General features: G+C 47.3%; 1 protein-coding gene across 1 annotated transcript; it reads left to right on the forward strand.

The window, feature by feature from the left end:
* The first annotated feature begins 1,295 nt into the window (after positions 1-1,295).
* On the forward strand, positions 1,296-20,586 carry UAP1L1 (UDP-N-acetylglucosamine pyrophosphorylase 1 like 1). Its single transcript, XM_042786823.1, has 9 exons — positions 1,296-1,599; positions 9,290-9,494; positions 11,189-11,364; positions 12,473-12,645; positions 13,464-13,657; positions 14,457-14,597; positions 16,191-16,376; positions 17,156-17,222; positions 18,193-20,586. The coding sequence occupies exons 1-9, from the start codon at positions 1,320-1,322 to the stop codon at positions 18,277-18,279; spliced, it is 1,509 nt and encodes a 502-aa protein (XP_042642757.1). The 5' UTR covers positions 1,296-1,319; the 3' UTR covers positions 18,280-20,586.
* Positions 20,587-21,656: the final 1,070 nt, after the last annotated feature.

A 21,656-nucleotide genomic window follows, 5' to 3' on the forward strand; every position in this document is an offset into this window, starting at 1 on the left:
TGCTGTCCAGCAGCAGGAGTGGACCAAATATACTGGGGGCTTGTGGGCAGTGTTATAGGTAGATTAAGGCCAATCACATCCAAATATGGATTAATGAATCTTTATTAAGGTAAGAGAGCAAATGCAGCGCTGGGGTGGCCGAGGAGTCGCAGCTCTGTCCAGGCTCACCAAATTGTTCAAGTTTCAAACCCCCTTTTATCCACACAGTTGCCAGTTTCAACGTCTTTAGCATGCCTCCTGGCTCCTTCTGCAATCTTATCTTCTTCTTTCTTCTCCTTGCTCCAGGTAATTCATCAGAGCAGTTACCTTACAAATTTCATTAGCACAAGCTGTTTTACAGGACAAACATCTTGTGCAGGGACCCCCAACCCTGGTAGAACAACCCATTGATCTCTCTAAGCAAAGCAGGAAATTCCAATGCTAAATTCTTAACATTCTGCAAATTATCTTTTAACCACATATAACAGGCAGGAATGTACAACACTGCACCCCACTTGCTCTCAGCAGGTGTGACTCCAGCATGGGCTGCAGAGGAGGCTGACTTGCTGTGTGCCTTCTGACACCTCACCAGTGGCCCAGCCTTCGTCTCTGGGTTTTTCTGTCTAGTCATTTTGATGCTGATGCCGTGTCTCTGATGGGGAGCTGGACTTGAGAGCCAGGGGCCCTGAACCTGCATCAGGCATCATGGCTGGGTTGGGGCAGGATCCACCTACCTACCTGCTGTGCTGAAGTAACCCCGAGAGCTTTTTGATGCATTTGCAAGTGTGGGTGCAAGATGTGAGACTTTCCCAGGTACAAAGGTCCCAGCACCAACAACCCTGGGGTCCCAGTCAGATCCACCTCAGCAGCCAAACACATCTCGCACCAGCTGGCACAGCCCACGGCAGGAAGATGCCCTGCCCGGGTGGCACCCTGCTGCGCCCCGACCGAACTGTGGGTTGTGAATTCGGCCGTGGGGGAAACGCCGCGCAGGCCAGCGGCAGCGGGGCGAAAGGCAAGCGACGGGCAGGGATCCCGCGGCAGCGGGCGGCAGGCTCCTCCGGGCCCGAGAGAGGACCAAGCTGGAGCAGCACACGCAGCCCGGCGGCTCCCGGGAACCGGGCGGGACCGGATAGACCCGCACCGAGCCCCCACCCGCGGCTCCGGCCGGTAACGCCGCCACGCCATGACCCCGCCACGCCACGCCCAACCCCCGCCCCCTCCGCGCCGGCCCCGCCTCCCGGCGCTGCCTCCGCCCCCTGGGGCTGGCCCCGCCCCCCGGCGCCGGCCCCGCCCCCCGGCGCCGGCCCCGCCCCCGTCCGCTGGCGGGCAGAGGCGCCATGACCCCGCCGGAGGAGGTGCGGGCGCGCCTGGCGCGGAGCGGGCAGAGCCACTTGCTGCGCTTCTGGCCCGAGCTGGGCCCGGGGCAGCGCCAGGCGCTGCTGGCGGCGCTGCCGCCGGGCCTGGGCGAGCACTGCCGGCTGGCGGCGGCGGCGGCCGGGGCCCGGCAGCGCGGCCCGCCGGAGCGCCTGGACGGCCGGATGGAGCCGCTCCCCGCCCGGCGGCTGGGCAGCGCCCGCCGCAGCGGCCCACCCGCGCTGGAGCGGTGGGAGGCGGAAGGTGAGCGGCGGGCGGGGCCGGCTGTCCCGGGCGCCCCGGCTCCGGGCCCTGCGTTCGGCCTTGGCCCGTAGGCCCGCGGGCTCAGGAGCGCGGCCGGGCCGAGGGCTGGGGCGGGAGGCACCGGGGCGTCGGTTCCGGTGCCGCCGGCCGCTCTCGGCGGGTGGCCCGGCCTGGCGCGCTTGCGAGCCGGTGCCAGAAGTACCGAGACACGTCCCCCAAAACCAACAGGGGCTGTCTTAAGGCCGACAGAGCGCGGCCTGGCGCCAGCGGGAGTGGGCCGGTTCGGCTGGGTCCAGCGCTGGGCCTGGTGCCAGGCGGGGGGGGCTCGGGCGGCAGCGACGTCCCCGCAGCATCCCGCGGAGCCTCGGCCGGCGCAGGCTGTGCCTGCTGGGGTCCCCGCAGCACGGAGCTGTATCCAGCGGCACCAGCTTTGGGGTGGCACTTAGCAGCCTGCACAGCGGCGCTGGGTTTTGTCTTGGGGGAGGCGGGGTTGGTGTCAGGAAGCGGGGAGGCGAGCGGGAGCGGAGGGTGATGGTGAGGCAGGCAGAGATTTGGGCTTACAGCTGTACTGCTGGGCCCTGAACGAGGGCAGCCAGTTGCCCGGTGTACAGCGGGGGTTGTGGGGGGCACTTTGGGGCCGAGACACTGAATTTTCACTCTTAGCTGTTAAATACAGTGGCCGAGGCTGGAGAGCATCTGGTCAGCAGGACACAGGATAAGGCTGTGCCTCAGAGGTGGAGGTGAAGTCCCTGGGAGGGGTGGGAGCAGAGGCTTTGTATTGCTGCTGAAATGGGAAGCTGCAGCGGGGTATGGGGGTGATCTCCCAGACCGCTTACAGATGCAAAGGCAGGTCTCGTGCTGGAGTGGGGGCTGGTGCAGAGCCCCATCCAGGCTGTGCAACGTGTGGTGCAGGAGGGAGATGAGATCGGGGAGCAGAGTGAATGGGTAGTGTGGAAGAAGCCCAGGAGAGCCCAACATCTGTGGGTTTTGGAGCCCGGTAGATGCTAGCAGCTTTCCTCGGTCACCCTGTGAACGATGGGGTGATGGGGGAGGTGGTGGATGGATGTGGGGTGCTGTGTTCCCCCTGCAGCATGGATGTCTTATATGGACATTCTCTGCTTTTTTCTAAGTGCATGCTCTATTTTATTTATTTACATAGCTTCAGATGTGTCTCCCCTCCTGTATATAACTTAACAGCACTGCTAAAAAATAATCATAATGAAAAAAGGAAGACAGAAAAAAACAGCTGTGGTCAGAGAGACACTTGCCTAAACTGTGGCAAGCATCTGCACAGCCTTGACCTAAACCTGCCAGCAAAGAGGTGGGGATGTGTGGGCAGGGGAGTAAAAGTTTCCAGACAAAATCAAAAATAGAAGCAGCAGGGTCACAGGCCAGAGGAGCTTTTCTGCCACATCAGACCCTGCTGATAGGGCTGAGTGGTGATGGAGGGAGTAGGAGGAAACTCTGGCGAGCCAGTGGCCACGTGTGCTTGGTCCAGCCGGTGTTTCCACCAGCTGTGTTCTCATCTCCAGCTGAGCAGAAAAGGGTGTCAGAACCCAGCCAGCACCACGGTGGCCCCCCAGGGGGGTTTGGTAGAGGACCTGCTTGGATGGTGGTCACTGCCTCTTGCTTGAGGGTGTTGTGGTGAGGGGGAAGGGAACTGATGAATCCTAAAAGCAAATGGGTCTAGGTCAGGGCAGCACAGTTAAATTAACAATTTTACCAAACTGAGTCCTTGGTCTTTTGCCCTGCCAAGCCAGTGAGGAGCTGGCATATATGCCTTGTGCTGCTGACTGTAGTAGGGAAGGGAAGTAAAACTGCGTGGGGCTGGCCTCACTTGCTGTGAGCAATGCTTGCAGGAGACCAGAAGGTCTGGTGTGTTTGGGACCACCAGCACTGCACATAGGTTGCCTGGCCCTGAAGTCCAGACAGCCCTGAGCTGTGTCAATTCTGCAGACAGTGTTTCTTGGTTTCTACCAGGAGAGGGGGACGTAGTTCTTCTGCTTCTCTTTGATTTGTTTTTCTGATCCAGTTTAATGCTGGAGATGGGAATCAGCAGCAGGTTTTATTTTCCAGAGGAGGGCAATCGGGAGTGAGACAGTGCTGCTGAACCCGGGCAGCGCTGGCGTGCTGCGTGTCCCTGCGGACGTGGCCTCATCCCCGTGCCCCTGCACGGCGTTTCCCAGCGGAGCCGGCATTGTTGGCTCAGGCTCTGTGGGGATTGTGGATCTCTGAGGGGATGCAGGTTTTGGAAAGCTCTTATTTCCAGTGAGCTGCTTGTGGTGTTGAGCTGGATAAGAGCAGAGACAGCAGTCCAGACCCCAGCTGCTCGATGTCCCTGAGGCTGCGTGGCTGATACAGCCCTTGGCTACAGTGCCGGGGTCACCCCTGAGCTGAGCTCATCTGTGCTCTGTCTGCGGCTGTCTTGAGTTCCTAGCAGCTCTAGACTGCAGCGTGTCTTCTGCAAAGACTGAACAGCTGAAATTGTGTCTCCTCCTTTCCCCTTCCTGCTTTTCTGTGATAAAAAATGATGGTTAAGAGAACCAGGCAACTCTAAACTTAGTCTTTGGAACATCCAAGATACTTTTTTAATAGTTAAAGAAAAAAAGGTCATTGTTATCGTCTCTGAGAAAAAACTTAGCCTGTTCAGATTTGCTTTCAGATCTTAAACATAAACATTAAGCGATCACATTTTCTAGGCAGCCTTAGGGATGATGCTGTAAATCAAGCACAGGTGCTTTTACATTCTGTAAATCTTTTATTAATGAAATCTAAGTCTTGGGCATGGGCTGCAGCGTAGCTCCCATTTCATCAGAGGGATTGACAAGCCATTCTGGTTACCCAACTGCTCTGCAGAATTAAGGATTTTGGGTATTTTGCTTTATTCTTCTCTTGCTTACTGCTGATATGCCCATTCAGCAGGAGAATTCAATCTGTTCTTGCAAAATCAATCTGTTCTTCCTGCAAAATCTATTTTTGTTTTTTACATTCTATGCAGAATAAGACTTACTGTAGCATTGATGGCTATCTAACAGTCAAGAAATCTGGTTTTTTTGTTTGTTTGAGCTGTTCATATGCTGCAGGAAATAAGGCAGATTTTTTTTTTTTTAAGAGGGATAAATATTTCCATTTACTGCAGGAATATGCAGCAAGATGAGTCAGTTGTTACGAACTTTACTCATGAATATTAGTAGTTTTACATCTGGGAAGTCAGAGCAGGCTTAATTACTCATGTTTTTGGGGATATTCATTTTCATGGCAACTTAAGATCAGAAACTTTGAAAAACTCTCCAATAGTTGTAGGGTTGCAACATAAATACTGAGAGTGCCATAAGTGATGGGAAGGAGAGTCCTTTTGCTGTGTTGTTCATGTACGCTGTGGTCAGCCCTCTCCCGGGAATATGTCCCCGTCAGTCTACTGGACTTGTGGAACAGAAAGAGTTACAACCTTGATGTTACCAGTGATATTGCTTTGGATCTGGGTGCATCCTGCTTAGGTCAAGGTTTCAGTCCCTGCAGCGAGAGGCCCCTTCAGGAGGAGGTGGATGTGAGATTCCAAATGGCCCTTGGGCAGATTCCTTCTTCCTGTTACCACAGAGAAAACTTCTGAGAATTGCCATCTCTTCTGGGACATCTCCATTGCAATGGGCAGACACCAGCCCTGGCAGCCTTGAGTTGTGGCTGAAGATCACAGCCGCTCGTGCACTTTGCAGGCTTTTCTGATACAGCGTTCACTACAGAGCTTCGTTCACTACAGAGCTTCCTTCGTGGGAAAGATGCCCCTTGGCTACAGTCTATTGCTGCGCATAAACCTTTAATCTGAGATCAGTGGGATGTGGTCCATCGCATCAGGGCCAGAGTGCGTGTCGGTGCGAGCCTGGCGGGGATGGAGCGGAGTGGGCGCCTGTCATGGTCCACTGGTGGATGAATCTCAGTTGCGTGCCAAAGCAACACCCACCTTTATGCAGCAACTGAGACCAGCAAATGCTGAGTTCAGACCTCAGACAGCTTTCTTTTCAGTCAATGTGAAATACCTTAGCTCATGCAGCTTCAGTTCTAGATTATGTACGTTTTAAAAAATATTTTTATTGCCTGTTTGAAACAGAATAGTTTAGTTTGGGAATGTCCCACAGGAACTTTTTTAGTGTGTTGTGGTTTTTTTTGTTTGTTTGTTTTTTTTCCCCTCCATAAATTCTTCCCTCCCTTAAGTTTTCTTTTTCCACTAGGACATTTTGGGACAGGTTTGTTAGAAGGAGCCTGCCAGCCTGGCACGGTGCTGCCTTGCTGACATATGCAAGGCCAAGCAAAGAAATCCTCCCTGCCCCAGCCCTGCAGTAAGGCAAGGCTTAGGTAAGGATGAGCACTAAGTACCAAGTACTCGGCTTTGGAGCATGGAGGAGTGTCATGTCGATGGAAGCAGGTGATGAATGTGCTGCAGCTGCACCATGACTCAGTGCCTCGCTCTGCCTGGTTGGTGTTATCCATGGAGCACCACTACTTGGAGCAGTCCTGAGGGGGATGTGGCTGGGTACTTTGATTTTATTAACCATGTGCCTTAGCCTTCAACTTCAGTCCAAGGCTGTTCTGGTCTTTAGAGAGCTTCAGGTTTGCTTTTTTGGGGGGACTGCTGGTCTTTTTGATGCCAGAGGAAGGTTGTGTCTTTCTTTTCACACAGCTGCCCTTGTGACTCTCCTAACTGATGTGGGGCACTGTATATATATACACACACAAACACACACATCACTGTTTTATCTCCTCTGCCCAGTAGGATATGCTTGCTGGCCCTGCACATGCATGCGGTGGTTTCAGGCTGCTTTCTGATGGTACTCATTCAGCCCTGGGCAGCTGTGGCAGGGTGACATTCAGCGCAGAGCCCTTCCCATGGCCAGGTCTCCAGACCTGCATTGATCTGCTGTGGGTTTTAAATACAGTTGGGAATCACTGGAGGGTGACTCATCCAGTGTCATATTTGGCCGTGGGAATGACATCAAGTACATTTTTGCCAGTGTTCATGGCCAATGGCTCTTCTTTGCTCAAACACTGCTATTTATTGTGCTTTGAGAAGCTTATCGTTACTGTGGAGAGGACAAGATTAAGTTTGCTCAGGGATAGATTGGCCAGAAGAGAGGTGTTTCCTTGTGGAGTGGCAAATCAGCTCCCCATGCTGAGCTGCCCATGGTTGAGCTCAGCAGGACAATGACAGTTGTTATTCCTTTTCCTGGGATAAAGCAGGGGAAGGGAACAGGCAGGATCTGTGCAACCATGTCCTCGCTCATGGTAGGAGTCACTGCTTCATCCGCAGCCGTGACTGTCCTCTCCTTGCCCTGCCCCAGGACGGGGTGGCTGCCACAAGAGTGACCCAAACTGAAGAGTTTGGCTTTGTTTTCTAACTGCAATCACTTTCCCTTCCTCTCCCCAGTGGTAATTTTGTCATTGCTGCTGACCCCTCCATTGGTCTGTAATTCCTCGCTGCCCTATCCCACAGCTCCTCAGGCACGGGTGCAAGCAGAGGTTATGGTGGAGCTGGTCCTGGCGGGAATGTGGACTCAAGGGACAGCTCAGCAGCTGAGCACTCCTGGCTGTTGGTTCGTTGAATCTCTTGTGTCTGTGTGGGGTGGAGAGAGACGGGAAGGAAGAGGGGGCTCACAGGAAAGAAGGTTTTACCCAGCTTTGTGTCCCCCGGGGCTGTGTGGCTGCAGTGAGCCAGGCTTGTGTGCAAAGCACAGGTCTTGCTCGCATGCTTCCCTCCTGCACGAGTTTGCTGCCTCTGTGCCAGATCCAGGTGTGGGGACAGCCACCACTTGAGCCAGGGCACTGGGAGGCCTGGAGCCATGCTCCTGTGGCCCTTCACTCAGGTCCTTCCCTTCTCCCACGATGGTGCCATGTGCTGGCAAACAGCCTGCTGAGCATGTGGCAGCAAACCATTTGTCTGGGACCAGAGTGAGTAATAGTGGCATAACTAATACCTTAGATCTCCTGCTCTGTGCTTTAAGTCTTTTATGATGGGAAGTTCAGTAAAGATGCAAAGCCATTAATTGCTTGTGGCTTGTTGCATAAAATTATGATTATTTGCACTGCAGTACAGCTCACCCACAGTGCTGCCACCTGTGTCTTTTAAATTTTAAGTTTAAACCCATTCAAGCTTCCCCATCTATCCAAGGACCTCCTGACACTTTGAAATCCCAAGACTGTCACCTTCAGCACAGGTTTCCCACTCAAGACCTCTCCTAATCCCACTTGGAGCAGGAGGGTGGACTATGGATCTCCAGAGGTGGAGAACTTTGGCAGTTCTATGGGCACAAAGAAACTCGCTCTGCAGCAAAGCAGTGGCAGGGCTGCATAACCAGCTTCCTTCTGTGTGCCTGGGCAGGTGTTACCAGCCTTTTCAGAAAGAGTATGTTTAAGCAGAAACATTGTGTTACAGCTGTGGTGGGGCTGAAACTTGTAAGCATGGGGAGGTCAACAGTATTACCACAACATCATGCGTGACTTACGGTTGGTTTTATTGCTGAAAGGTAGATTTCTGAACAGAATTAAAACCAAGCCAGGTTGTTAGAGCGGCAATTGGTATTTTCCCTCTATTGCTCATTTAAACAGCCAATAATTTAAAGGTTAGCATTAAAACAATCCTGTTTTCCTTCTAATTCAATATCTTTGGTCCCCGTGCCTTTCAGTACAAGTCAGGAATATTTTAGTCCCAGATCTGGTTCAAATTGGGTGTTTGTCATCTTCTCTGAGGTTGAGGTGAAACACAGGCTATCCTGGACCGTGGGGCGCAGTGTCAGGCTCGGTGATGTGCATGAGACTTCTTGCATTAGATTGCAAAAGGCTCCAATAGCTACTGTACAGCAGCAGAGCTGTGGCTGTTGACCTGGATAGACCAGAGCTCACTGCATTCCGTAAGGAAAAATCTTCCTCACAGTAGTCATTTGTTAGTGTGATGCTGGCTTGAGAGAAGGCAGGGAACAAAGGCTGTGAATGAACTGAGTGTTTATTATGTGGTCTGGTTCTTCCACAAGTTCTGGACTTTCCTGTTTTTTTGGGAGAAATTATATTGTTTTTAATTAGATTGTGGGAGTTCTGGCTTCTGCAGGTTTGGCTGTGTCATTAGTCCTGACTGCAGCCAAACAGAAGCTGCAGCACAAGTACAGATAGTTGATTAAGACAGTTTCCAGAAATGTCCATGCTTTACGGAAGATGATGAGACTTCACTTCTTTGGGATGTAGAAATGTTGGTGATAAAGGACCTCTGGGGGTCTCTAGTCCAGCCCCTATTTGGAACAGGACCGTACCCAGTCCTAGCTCTGGTCAGCTATGGCTTTATCGAAGTAAGCCCTGAAATCCTTAAGTGGCATCCCCACCTCTCTGGATCTCTTTTCCAGTGCTGCACCACCTTCCCAGTAAAAATTTTTATCTTAATGACCAGTTTGAACCTCCTGAGCTGCAACTCATGGCCATTCCCTGTTGTTACACCATCCGCTGCTTTAGGTGAGGAAGCTGCTGCATCAAAGAGTTAAAATAATTTTTTTTTGTATTTCATGCAGCATCATATTTCTGTCTGAACTGCCAGCAGTGGGGATTGAACTGGCAGCTTCTGGCCATTGCCTGAGGTCTGCAGAAAGGCTCAGGAGAAAAGCAGAGGGTGTTGGTTGCTTTTGTGATTCTTACCTGCCTTTATGTTCCTGTTCAGGCTTGCATCTGATCTCACAAAACAAGGTGGCAGTGCTACTCCTGGCTGGAGGACAAGGAACTCGCCTGGGCGTGAGCTATCCCAAGGGCATGTACAACGTGGGGTTGCCCAGTGGCAAGACCTTGTATCAGATCCAAGCAGAAAGAATCCGCAAAGTGGAGCAGCTTGCTGGCCAGAGATACCACTGCAAGTGTTCCATCCCCTGGTAGGTGACCTGGAGCCACAGACCTACTGTCTTTGCATTTCAATCTTGCCTATGTTGTCTTCTAGAAGCACTTTGCTGGGTGCTGTACAGAGACACGTTAGGGAGAGCCTTTTGTCAGCAGGATTTGTGATGCCAGCAGCTGGAGGAGGGTGCATAGGGATGGGTAGTGGCAGGTCCATGTCTGCAGACCCGAGGGACTGAACACTGCCCTTGTATCATTGACCAGTACTGTAACTGCTGTATCGTGCTGTCTTTTCAAGCACAGTCCCTGACAACACTATAACCAGCACTTTTCAGTGCCTGTTTCAGATGCTTTGCAATAATTTTCATATGATTGTGCCATTCTTTCTCAGGTTCCTGCAGGGAGGGAGATTACCTAGAGCTCACCTTCCAAGACCCTCTGCCTCCCCTTGCCTGCAATTTCTGCCACAGCTAAAAAACTCTTCCCCTTGCAGCAGTAAATGTTTGTCATTCTCCATTTTCAGGCTACCTCCTGCTGTCATTTACATCTGACTGCAGTCTCTCCTGGCTGCTCCTGGCTTTCAAAAGGCTTCAGAAGAGACTTGTTCTCTGCAAGATGCAAAATATGAATTCCCTGTGGAATGTGGTGGGTGAGAGGGAGGAAGGCACTGCAGCATGCTTCTGGGAATGTTTTCTGCTAAGTGTTCTTCGTTAGACCATGAAGAGATACCTTTATGAAATTACTGTCTGGTCTGAGCCAGAGTTTGGGAAGAGTGAAAGAGCAAGGTCTTAAGGGTAGCACATTCCTTTACAAATTGGAGATTGAAGGTGATTCCAGTCCACATTGTGTTTCTTTCTGAAGCCATGCATGCATGACCTGAATTGCAAATGACCCATCCCTGGTGCTGCTGGAAACCAGGATGGGTTGTTTGTAGGATTTGACATTTGCTAATAATGTTTACAGTTCCTCTCCCTGGGCTGAGGATGCAAATGGCTGCTACAGTACCTCAGAGGCCAGGCTATGCTGTGCTGCCAAGATGTAAATTGGGGAGTGTGTGAGGTCGAGTCTCTCCTGTGCAAGGGATTGATTACCCTGGCATGCTGGCAGAGGACCCTACATGCCTATGCCAATAGTTGTTGAAGTGCTTGACAGGTAGATGAGGAAGATGGCTCTTAGCTACTGTTTGAAGAAGAAAGATAGTGGAGGGAGAGTCAGCAGCAATGTGGATCTGGAAGGAAAGGAAGAAATAGAGAAACTTAAGAGACAAACAAATCATGCAGTCAATGTTTGAAAATGCTGCTCTTTCCCTTGGCACAGAAGAGGTGCTGACAGACTGAGCTGCTAGGGGTTCACAGATCATTCTCAGCACTTTGTGCTGGTCAAGGCTTCTTTAAACACTTAACATCAGTTTGAATCTAGGGTGAACGAGGCTGTTGTACTGTCCTTTGCCTTGTTTTCCAGCTCATCCGGATATCCAGATGTCATTCACATTTAGTGAAAGGCTCTTCTATCCTGGCTGGAGCTAAGCCTGTGGTTAGGATCATGCACAAGACCCTGTGCAGCCTTCCTGTGGGATGAGTTCTGGAGGAGAGCTCTCCTGCTCGGTTGCATACCGAGGATACTGTAGTGTCATTTAACACTCTTGGGTTTCCTTCCTTTTGTGTTCCATTTGTAGTTTTGACTTTTGCTTGTGCTTTTCTTGCTCATTGCTCAAGCACCTGTTCCTACCCAGGTACATCATGACAAGTGAGTTCACGCTGGGGCCGACAGAGAAGTTCTTTGTAGAACATGACTACTTCAACCTGGATAGATCCAATGTGGTTATGTTTGAACAGAGGATGCTGCCCGCTGTCACCTTTGATGGGAAGGCCATCTTGGAGGAGAAGGGGAAAATTGCTATGGCTCCAGGTACCCCCCACTGTTCACTCTTACATGGTACAGTAATGTAATACGTGTTGATAATTGCTCCTAGCCATCAGCCAGCCTTGACACATGGAACAGTCTTTGGAGGTCAGTGTTAATGCTTCTGATTAGTGTGGAAGGGTTTAGTTAAATGTTTCAGGCTGGTAACCAATAGTGTAGCAATCTGTTTAGTTCTTGCTGGAGCTTTGCCCATAGCACATGGTTTTTATCAAAGCCTGGGGGTGTTAGCAGGATTAGGAGTGGGACAGCTGCAGGTTAGGAACAATGTGCATTAGCAGGGCTGTGTTTGAGGTCCTTGGGGTGCTGCCTCCCAGGGGTGAAGCTGTCAGGAGCCAGGCTCCCTCCCATTCAAGGCTGATAAGGTAAAAAAGCAGCAAGATTAACTCTTTCCAAAATGATTGCAATGTCTCACCTAGTAAAGTTCTCTTCTCTTAACCTGGACGTGTTAAGGGACTTGGTGAAGGCAGCCCGGTTGGGGCCATGTTGCAGTGATGCGGTTTTGTGGCTGCAGAGTGGTTTTCCTGATTTGACAGGTGTCAGGGGAGGAACTGTGAAAGCATGATGTACGAATGTGCAGGTGTCTCTTGTGCGGCTGCAGTTCAAGCCTTTAAAAAGGCATTGGGAAATTGAGGGGGGAAGATAAATAGAAAATTAGATTTATTTTAGTCTTTTTCTTCAAGCTGAGTTTTAAATGTGCTTTTGCTCTGCACTGGAAGAGAAGAAATGTAACAGGCTTTTCCCACTCTCTGCATAACGTTTTGCCTTTCAGTGTTTGCCCTCTGAGGATCATAAGATATGATCAGAAGATCCTCAGAGGCTTCATAAAGTCTCATAGTGCTTTTCTATGAGGCTGGTCCCCACGGTGCCACTCTGCAGGTGAGGGAGCTGGGGTGTGGAGGGGAACAGCCTTGCCTGAACTGCATGGCAGATCTGGAAATAAAATCTGGTAGCACTGACTCTTGGCTAGAAAGCAATCCCTGCTTTGCTGTTATATAAAGTTTGTTCAAGGCTTTCAGATTTTTCTCTATTAGTAACAAAAAACCCACAAAGTCACTAAATTAACCAGGGCTTTCTCTTTTCTTTTGCATTATAGATGGCAATGGTGGCTTATACCGTGCTTTGGTGGATAATAAGATCTTGGATGACATGAAGCAGCGTGGAATCCAGTATGTCCATGTATACTGTGTGGACAATATCCTTGTGAAAATGGCAGATCCAGTCTTCATAGGCTTCTGTGTTTCCACAGGGGCGGACTGTGGTGCAAAGGTGAGGTGGTGTTAATGCTGGGCCATTTCACCACAGGGAGTTAAGGTGTGATTACACTTGGAAGCTCCTGGCTAGGGTGAGCTTAGATGAACAGGGGTGTTCAGACCTCTGCCTGACAGTGACTTGTTCCAAGCAGATTTAGAACTGCTTGCTGCCTGTGTTGCATTCAGAACCTCTACCCATGGGTGTCCTCAGCTCATCCGAGAGTGCTGTGGAAAATAAACTTCAGTTAGAGCAGAGACTGTAACTGCACAGGAAATGACAAGCTGGAATTGCTTCTCCTTTATGCCCTGCCCTTTTTACAAAGATATATGGACTATCTGGAAGTTGTATTGAACTGGGTTGTGTTTTATAAATGCACCTTTAAGTCTAATGGAGTTATTCCTTATGCCCCACTGTGGAAGGTGGGGAAAGGCAAACCAGCCTGGTTTTGTCACCCCAAAGCATCAGGTGCCTGAGGAGAGATTTATATTACTTTAATCATTAACACTGTACATGCAGACAGGGAGCTGAAGGCTAATAATAGCTGCAAACATTTTTTCATTTAATGCCAGGTCTCAGTCCTTGATAAGAAAACTGCCCCACAGTATGCTGATTTCTTTTAACTGTTTTGTTTTCTGAGCAACTGTGCAATTACATGATCGAGTACTGGGTTTTATGCCTAGTTGTTGGACAAAATGTGCCTCTAGGCTACTCTGTATACCCAGCACTGCCTTGCCTGTGCTCCTCAGGTGCTGGAGGATCATTTGTACACGAGAGTTGGAATAGTGCTGGGATTTTCTTTTTCCTTGTCATAGCCCTATGTCCTGTGGCTACAGGTGGTGGAGAAGGCTTACCCCACAGAGCCTGTTGGGGTAGTGTGCTGTGTGGATGGGGTCTACCAGGTGGTGGAATACAGTGAGATCAGCCTGGAGACTGCGCAGCAGCAAAGCCCTGATGGGAGACTGATGTACAGTACTGGCAATATCTGCAACCATTTCTTCACAGTTGAGTTCCTGGAGACAGTGGCCCAGTAAGTTCCATCAGACCTGCTAGGCAGGCGTGCAGCCCAGAAATGCCTTCAAGAGTGTGTGTTTTTGTTGCCCACTGTAATTTCAGTTATGGGTAACTCCTGCTCTACTCTTCACCTCCTCTCTCCTCCAAACAGTTCAAAACAGCTGTGTCTCCTTCCTGACAGCCCCAGGGTGCTCTTCAGGCCTTACTCAATGAAGAGATCACATGCTTTGCTGTAGCTAAATTGACTAAGATACACCAATGCATGACTTTCTTGGGTGAGCAGACATGTGGGCTGCAGTGTGGCCAGTGCTGCAGCCCCACACTATTTTTAATGGGAGTATCACCCATGCCATCCCTTCGGACAGGAGAGGGTGAAGCTGGGGAAGGACTCTGCACCGTGGTGTTGGGAGATGGGGTTGTGATGCTGGGTATTCAGCGAGCAGCTGTATGACCTTCCTGAAGACTTTGATCCACCCTTGTGTGAGGGGTCTGCTCTGCTCCATTGTCATCCAGGTCAGATAATAATTTGGATTACCTTTTTTCATCTTTGCCTGAAATTTCAGCTTGACACTAGGTCCTCCCTCTCCTCTTGCTTTACCCTGTCATGTCCCACTGGTACAGGGACTGCCACTGGCTGGGCTACTCTGCTCAGTGAAGTGTTTCCTGGATGTGACTTGGATCAATTTGGAGAAAGCAACACCCACAACAGTTGAGAGATGACCCAGAGCACTAATAAGCCATCTATTTCCCAGAAGTGTGCTACTTTTTTCTAAGTAAGCATGAACTAAATGAACTCGTTTCTTCTCCTTTTGCAGTAAATATGAGCCGCAGCTGAGGCATCATGTAGCCATAAAGAAGGTGCCCTACATTGACGAGGAGGGAAATCTGGTAAAACCCCTAAAACCGAACGGGATAAAGCTGGAGAAGTTTGTGTTTGATGTGTTCCAGTTCTCTAAGTTAGTGGCAGACATGATTTTATTTTTTTCCTCCCCTTCTCAATGTTTGTTTGGATGACTATAGGTTGTAACAGGCCTTGCTACAGAGCGTGTGGTTTGTGGGTGGCTTGTTAGGCTGTTGGATTTATACCAAGCCCCAACACAAGAGTAATGCCACAGGCTCTGAGAGGTATGGTCACAGGGTGCTCAGCAGGAGCCGGGCTCGCTCTAACCATGCTCCCTGAACTGTTTGTTCCACTGAGGATGTGTTGGCTGGCCTGGCCTCTGCCAGCCCTGGGAAAGAAAGAAAAAGAAGGAAATTGAGTGCAAAGGCAACATTTAATCCAAGCCCATGTTGGAGCATTCAGACTCACAAAAATGGGGTCTTTCAGGATTGTGGCTTCCATGGCAACTGCAGCTCTGGTTATGTTTTTGGTGTGTGTTATGCCAGGACACAGTTCATACCTTCGGTGCTTGGAAAACAGGTTGCTTAAGAACCATGGGGCCGAGTTACTGCTGCTGTGGGAACTATCAGTGTTGACTTGCCAAGCTCTAACACATAGCTGAGAGTACTGTGCCATGCAGTCAGGGGTACTTTGTGTTTAGGGAACATGGGATTTAAATAATTTAGGAGTTTAGCGTAACTGTTCTTATAAAACCTATTTCCCAAGGTCTTGAATTCAGCAGTAAAGATTCTGTTTTAGGCTTAAATAAGTGGCAGAAAGAGACCTCAGGCAAACTGAATTATCTTTGGGAACAGTATGTTTATTTTTAGAGGATTTACTTTAGGATAGAGAGCTCAGGGTTTGAACTGGTCTCAGTTTCCTGGTAAGCGTTCAGTAAAGCAGTATCATACCAAAGGCAAACCCAGTGTGATGGAAACAGTGCCGAGTTCTGAGCTTTGAAAGGACTCATTTGCAATCAGTGATTCCTTGTCCTTTTAAAATAATACGTAATACTGCAAAACCAGCTTGGCAGCTGCTCTTCACATCTGAAGTGGAGAAATGCACAGCTGCTGTGGGTTTTTTTAATTTGCATTTCCATTTCTGGTAAATAGCTGTACTTAACATTCAACTGTGAATCCTTCCATATTGTTTGTTCATCCCTGGGGACTGGTGTCCTCAGCTGATCCTTGCCTACAGACTCCCAAGTGGAGCAGTCATTTCTTGGAGCAGGCATGTGGTGCTCTGAAGTGAGCCACAGAGCCTGGTGCTGTGTCTGAGCTTCAGGCATTGTTGCTGCTCTCCATCCTGCTGTGCTCTTAGCTGAGACTTTTTGTCCATGAGCTTCACAGTGCCTGGAGAGGTTTCTGTGGGATCTCTGCAGAACTGTTGTTTTTCCTCTTACCTGTGCACAGCTCTGGAGGGTCATGAAGCTGCTGTTACGTTCCCAGAAACTGGGCTTCTTATTGTGGTTTTCCACCATACAGCTCTGGTACTGCTTTGCTTTTCAGATGGGAGGTGGGCTTTCCTCAGCTTGACTGCCCCAGGCTGCATACATTGCTGCTCCCCAAAATATATATGAGCCTTTCCCCATGAAAGTTGTTGTCACATCAACAGGGCTGATGGCTAGCTTTGTTTTTCATTATAATCGTTTTCTCCCTTTTGCCGGTAGGAATTTTGTGGCATTTGAAGTTTTGAGAGAAGAGGAGTTCTCTCCACTAAAAAATGGAGACACAGCTGACAAAGACACTCCTACCACTGCTCGGCAAGCCCTCCTGGCCCAGCATTACCGCTGGGCTCTCAAGGCTGGGGCCAGATTTCTGGATGAAAATGGTTGCAGGATACCAGAGAAACTCGGGTATGAACCTCTGTGACCTCCTCTGCTTGTGACTGCCCAGCACGGCAGCTGGCTAAACGGCATGTACTGTGCTCTACAAAACCAGACATTAGTTTGATTGCAGGGTGACTTGGCATGATTTTCATTCAGCTGGTCTTTTCTGAACATGCAGAGTGATGTCTATTACAACTCCTGCTCCGTTAGTGATTTCGAGTGCTCTCAACAGTAATGCACATTGCTCTGGGCTTTATCTCTGGCAGAGATTCCTGCCCTTGGGCTTGTGAGTTGACTCCTCCTATAGGAGCTCATTAGGCTGGGACAACCCTCTTTATCATTCTGGATTTATCCAGCCCAAGGAATTGTAATCTGTAGTCCTAGCCGTTTTTTTTTTTGTGAATATGGCCCCAATGCTTAAAGCTTGGGAACATTCCCAGGTGGGTTTAAGTATCAGCTATTATAGCAATTACCAATTCAGATACTTCCTGCAATCACGTGGAACAGGAAACTGCTTTTACTCTGTGAGGCTATTACTTCATCAACTCGCAGTTTAATAAACTGACAAGCTGTTCATTTTACTTGAAAAGCACCTCTAGAAGCATGTTCTTGTTTTGATGAGAAATACTTGGAACCTGATAATTCTCCTTTATTTTCACACTTTGTGTTTGAATAATGTCTGGTGCACATGAATCTGGCAGATGTCTTATCCTTCTGAATATCTTATTCTTGATGATCTTTCAAAGAAGATGCACAGGTTTTTTTTTAAGCACAGCAAGAAGTTAATCCTGTGTTCTCTTCTCCAGTCTCTCAGGAACTGAAGATCTTCCGGTTGTGTGTGAGATTTCTCCGTTAGTGTCTTACTTTGGAGAGGTGAGAATAATTATCTGTGGATGTATTTTTAAGAGTGTGCAGGTATGCATCCGATTTCTTTCCAAATGCAGGGGATTCCTCTAGCTTAGGCTTGCTGAGAAATGGTAAGATCAAGGGAACTAAGGCTTTGGCCCTGTTACATTTGTGGTTCCACTATGGTTTACTCTTCATCAGTTTATTCACTCAGTTTTAATCATCTGTAAAATGAGATTTGCGACGAGGCAGGACAGGTTCATTAAGACTCAGAAGTACTTTGAGATCTTCTGAATGAAAAGTGCAGAACATTCAAATTACAAAATCCATGGGGTCACTATATTCGACTGTATGTTAATTTGTGCCCATTTATACTGTGAGTGTATATGGATTGAGAAGTGTGAAGTTCCCTAAAGCATTGGTTTTAGAGGAACCATGTCTTAAATTTCTTGTTTGTCCCTCTGAAAATAATTGGTCTTAGTAAAGCTGCTTCCATTTAGAAGTGGAAAGAGGAGCTTCCCTATGTTGGACAGACAGGGTGAGAAATAGTGGATTGCAGGAAGGATACATGGGCACTGTAAGGAAGGGCATTCAGAAAACTTTATATCTTTGCTAGGTTTTCACATGCAGGTAGTGAACTCATTGCAATCTGTAAGAGCAAAATGAAAGCAAGGCAATTTAAGTTGACTTTTCTTTGCTAGGATTATTCTAATGTGAGTTGAGGACACGCCTTCCCATGCCTGCCCTTCCCCAGGAAGCTTGCTTCTGAGATCCATTATTTTATGGTTTATTGGTACCTCTTCTTTTTGAGCCCCCAGCTTGGGGCTGAAACACTTTTCATCTCTGTCACTTGGGAAATTGTTGTTGTCTGTTCTCCTGGTGACCTTTTAACTCTGAGTAGTTGGTCATTTTCTGAGGACATTATGTAGACTTAAAAATAGTGCAGGTATCCAGTCTGTATTTACAAGCTAACGGTACTGTTCTCACACATTCTCAGGGTCTGGAGGTGTATGTGAAGAACAAAGACTTCCCATCGCCCTTTGTACTTGATGAAAACAAAGCAGAAGTGCTAGGAAATTCTTGAAGAGAAGGGAGGCCTTTCCCCCCCAAATCAGTTATCTGTCTGTCAGATTCATTATAAAGACTGACATTACTGAAACGTCAGCTATGAAGTATGTTCTAAAAAAAATGCTTTGCTGTATCAGATTGATGCCAAATCCTTGCAGCAGCTGTGTTTACACACATGCGTGCTCACCAGCTCTGTTTAGTAACTTTGAAGGCTATGCCTTTTACCTCAGTTTGTTTTGTAGACTTGGATGTGAATGAACATTAATACCTTCCAAGTACCAAACAGATTTTATATTTCTTATTTACTGTGCATATGAATGTGTAAAAGAGCCAGTCAGGGCCTAATAAATCAGCTTTGTATTCAAGAAGATTAAATGAATTCAGTGCCTTGTTAGGTATCTTGTTTGTGCTGATGGGGTTGGATTTTTTTTTTTTTGTTGTTTTTAAATGGTGTGCACAGCTGAAGAATCAGTTTTTCATCTTTTTCCCTGATCCTGTGCTGGTTAGAAGATCCAGTTCAGCAACTGCATCCTCTAACCTGATCATACAGAGGAGTCTGCTGTAGGTAGGGATGCTCCTGTACATAAGCGTTGCTTGAGGTTTGGTCTCCAAAGCACAGAACAGGCTACTTTGCATATCTAGGTTCGCTGGTGCCATTCTAAGAAAACATAAGTGAATATTCAGCTTAGACTGCTCTTTACAGCTGTAGTGACCTTCTTTTTTAATTAAAAAAAAGATATTTTTTTTCATGACAACCCTCTGCTCTTCCTGTCTATAACAAACATTTATTTTACTTTTAATTTTTCTTTTTAATGTATACCATATTCCTCAAAGGGGACTCTTTTTAAAAAGTATCTGAAAGTAATAAGAGGAACAAATTCTGATGGTAGAATTTAATGCTTAACTAAAACAAAGAAAAGGCTTGATCCCAGCATAAGCAGTGTACACAGTAAAACAGCAGCCTCTGCTTCTACAGTTTCTGGCCAAGTAGTTTTCCAGCACTCTTTCACTTATTAAATAATTCTTTAGATGCTTTAAAATATATTACTAACCATAATTTAAAGATGTGTCAGCTAACTAAGCACACTAATTGCCAGAACATATGTAGCATGTGAACTCAGCCCTGGCTGAGGGATCCCAATGTGGCCGTGATCCACAAATGATTGTTCCTGTTCAGCCTTTGGATGCTGCCCCAGCAAGCTCATGCCAGGCAGGCGCCCGCGTGCTGCAGAGCCTGCACTGAACACACCAGAGTCATTTCAGCTTTTGTGAGGATGCTTCAGGTGCACTGTTAGATGGCCTTTGCTTGAGGAGTGCTCTGTATTTTTTTTTCCCCTAAATCAGTTTTTAAGGAAGGTTGTGGGGAAGGTGCCTCATCTGGCATGTTGGTATTTCATGCATCTGCTTCTACTGAGGAACTGCTGATGCTATTTTATTAAGCATACATCTTTTAAACAACTTACATGGTTTTATGTAGTTCCTGATGTGAAGCTGTATTCAGATGTTGGGGAAATATAAAAATGGCTTTGAGAGTAAGTACAATTTGTAAGTAAGCTCATGTTTTCCAAAGCAAGCATCTAAGTGTCAATGGCAGTGTTTTCAAGTATAAAGTGTATCTGCACATAAGTAAGGAGCCTTTTGCACATGCAAACCACCTAATGACAGTTCTGATTACCTCAGTTTGCATGTGCAGCCAGTAATTCCTATCTTTAGTATAAATTAAGCATTTGTCCTTGACATTAAATTCTGTAATTTTTTTTTTGCACAGTCTATGGATCATTCCATTCCTGTCAGTCATGTTTTGTATCTGAGAACAAATTGTGTTGTATCTTTGTGGATATTGCTTCTTGATTCAGGCAGATGCTTGTTTCAAATTGCACTGTGCTATAAAGAACAGATACTTCCTTTGCTCTTTCTAAAGTGCTTTCTCTTTTGAGACTTAAGTTCCCATGTGCTTTAATTGTGTACACTGAGCTGCTGACACAGTTTCTAGAGGTTGTTTTCAAGGAAAAGCTGAATTAAAATGCTGAATGCCTTGTCTGTTTTTTTTGTTTGTTTTTTTTTTTTTTTTTTTTTCTATGAATCCTCATACTTTATACTGGAACTTAGAATTTTGAGAGAACTTTAAAAAAAACAAAACAAAACAACAAGAACAACAAAAAAAAAAACCACAAAAAACAAACACCAAACTGTCCTGTATGTAACAAAGTAATTCTAGTATGCATTATGGAATGAAAAAAGTACCTGAAACAAAGGGAGGTCCCATAGTACTCCAGAAACTTTTGGACACTTAAGCATTTTTATAATAAAGATGTTACTGTGATTTTATGTGTCTGTCTGTGTTTCTTGTCCACGAGGAAAATACACTTGTCTTTGTCCCTACATGTCATGAGTGCTGTCACCACAGCTGCAGGACACTGAGACAGTGTCACCGATGGCATGGCTGGGAATTCAGTACCTACACTTCAGATGTACAGAGGGATGTGGAAATTAAAAGAGGGTGATGCCTGAAGGTATTTGACATTGTGGGATATATTTTTTTCATCACAAAACAGAAGATTCCGTTCTTGCCTGTAATCCTGTTCAATTTTTTTTTTTTTCAAGCTTTTCAACTCAGTTTACTGAGGGAAAGGAGTTTAATTGTGGGTGGGGTGTGGTTTTACTTAAAGTAGATCTGAGTGATCTGGATCTGAGTCAGGCTTTTGCAGCTGTTGTGTAGGTAAGAAGCACTCACTGTAGTGCAACTTTTGCTTGGTGTCCCACTGACAGGAACTTTTAAAATAGGGATCTATTTATTGAACAATCAGTAGGGGGGAAGCTATTAATTTTTCACAAATGACAGATTGTCCTCTTTTGGGGGTTTAGTGCTGACCCCATCAAAGGTCAGAAGTAGATATTCTTCCTTCCTTACCTATTTCACCCCATGTTTCTCTCTTGGCACCCACAAGAAGGCTGCTGTGGGTTTTAATGTGTTTTTAAGGTGCATAAATCAGTAGTTTCCTGTGATAGGAAAATAAATACTAAAAATGAATGCATGATTCAGGCTTCTGTTAAATTGTTTTTCTGCTTGTTTAAGCAGAGTGTTAATATCTACAAGAATTGTTTGCTTATTTTTTTTAATCATGAAATGCTCAGAAAACCACCAGATTTTCAGTTTTATCTGGAAATCTAGTGTGAGGTGGATTCCAACTTTAAAGGCTCAAATGATGCATGTTAAATGAAAAGTTAGGCACAGCTGAAGGTCAATTCAGTGCCAGCACTTAAAGCAGTAGTGTTAAAGCAGCTGCCTCAGTGCTTTCTTTTTCCCTTTGGACTATGAACCTGATCTAGAAGTAAGTTATTACAAAACCAGTCCTGTTGTCTCTGCATACATCACTAAGCTCTACACCCACT

The sequence above is a fragment of the Tyto alba genome, unplaced genomic scaffold (assembly GCF_018691265.1).
Source record: "Tyto alba isolate M040663 unplaced genomic scaffold, T.alba_DEE_v4.0 Super-Scaffold_11, whole genome shotgun sequence".
NCBI classification, from domain to species: Eukaryota; Metazoa; Chordata; class Aves; order Strigiformes; family Tytonidae; genus Tyto; species Tyto alba.

Coding starts and splice junctions, on each gene's coding strand:
- UAP1L1 (XM_042786823.1), top strand. CDS start 1,320: ATGACCCCGCCGGAGGAGGTGCGGGCGCGCCTGGCGCGGAGCGGGCAG. Junction 1,600..9,289: donor GGAGCGGTGGGAGGCGGAAG/GTGAGCGGCGGG, acceptor GTTCCTGTTCAG/GCTTGCATCTGATCTCACAA. Junction 12,646..13,463: donor GGGCGGACTGTGGTGCAAAG/GTGAGGTGGTGT, acceptor CTGTGGCTACAG/GTGGTGGAGAAGGCTTACCC.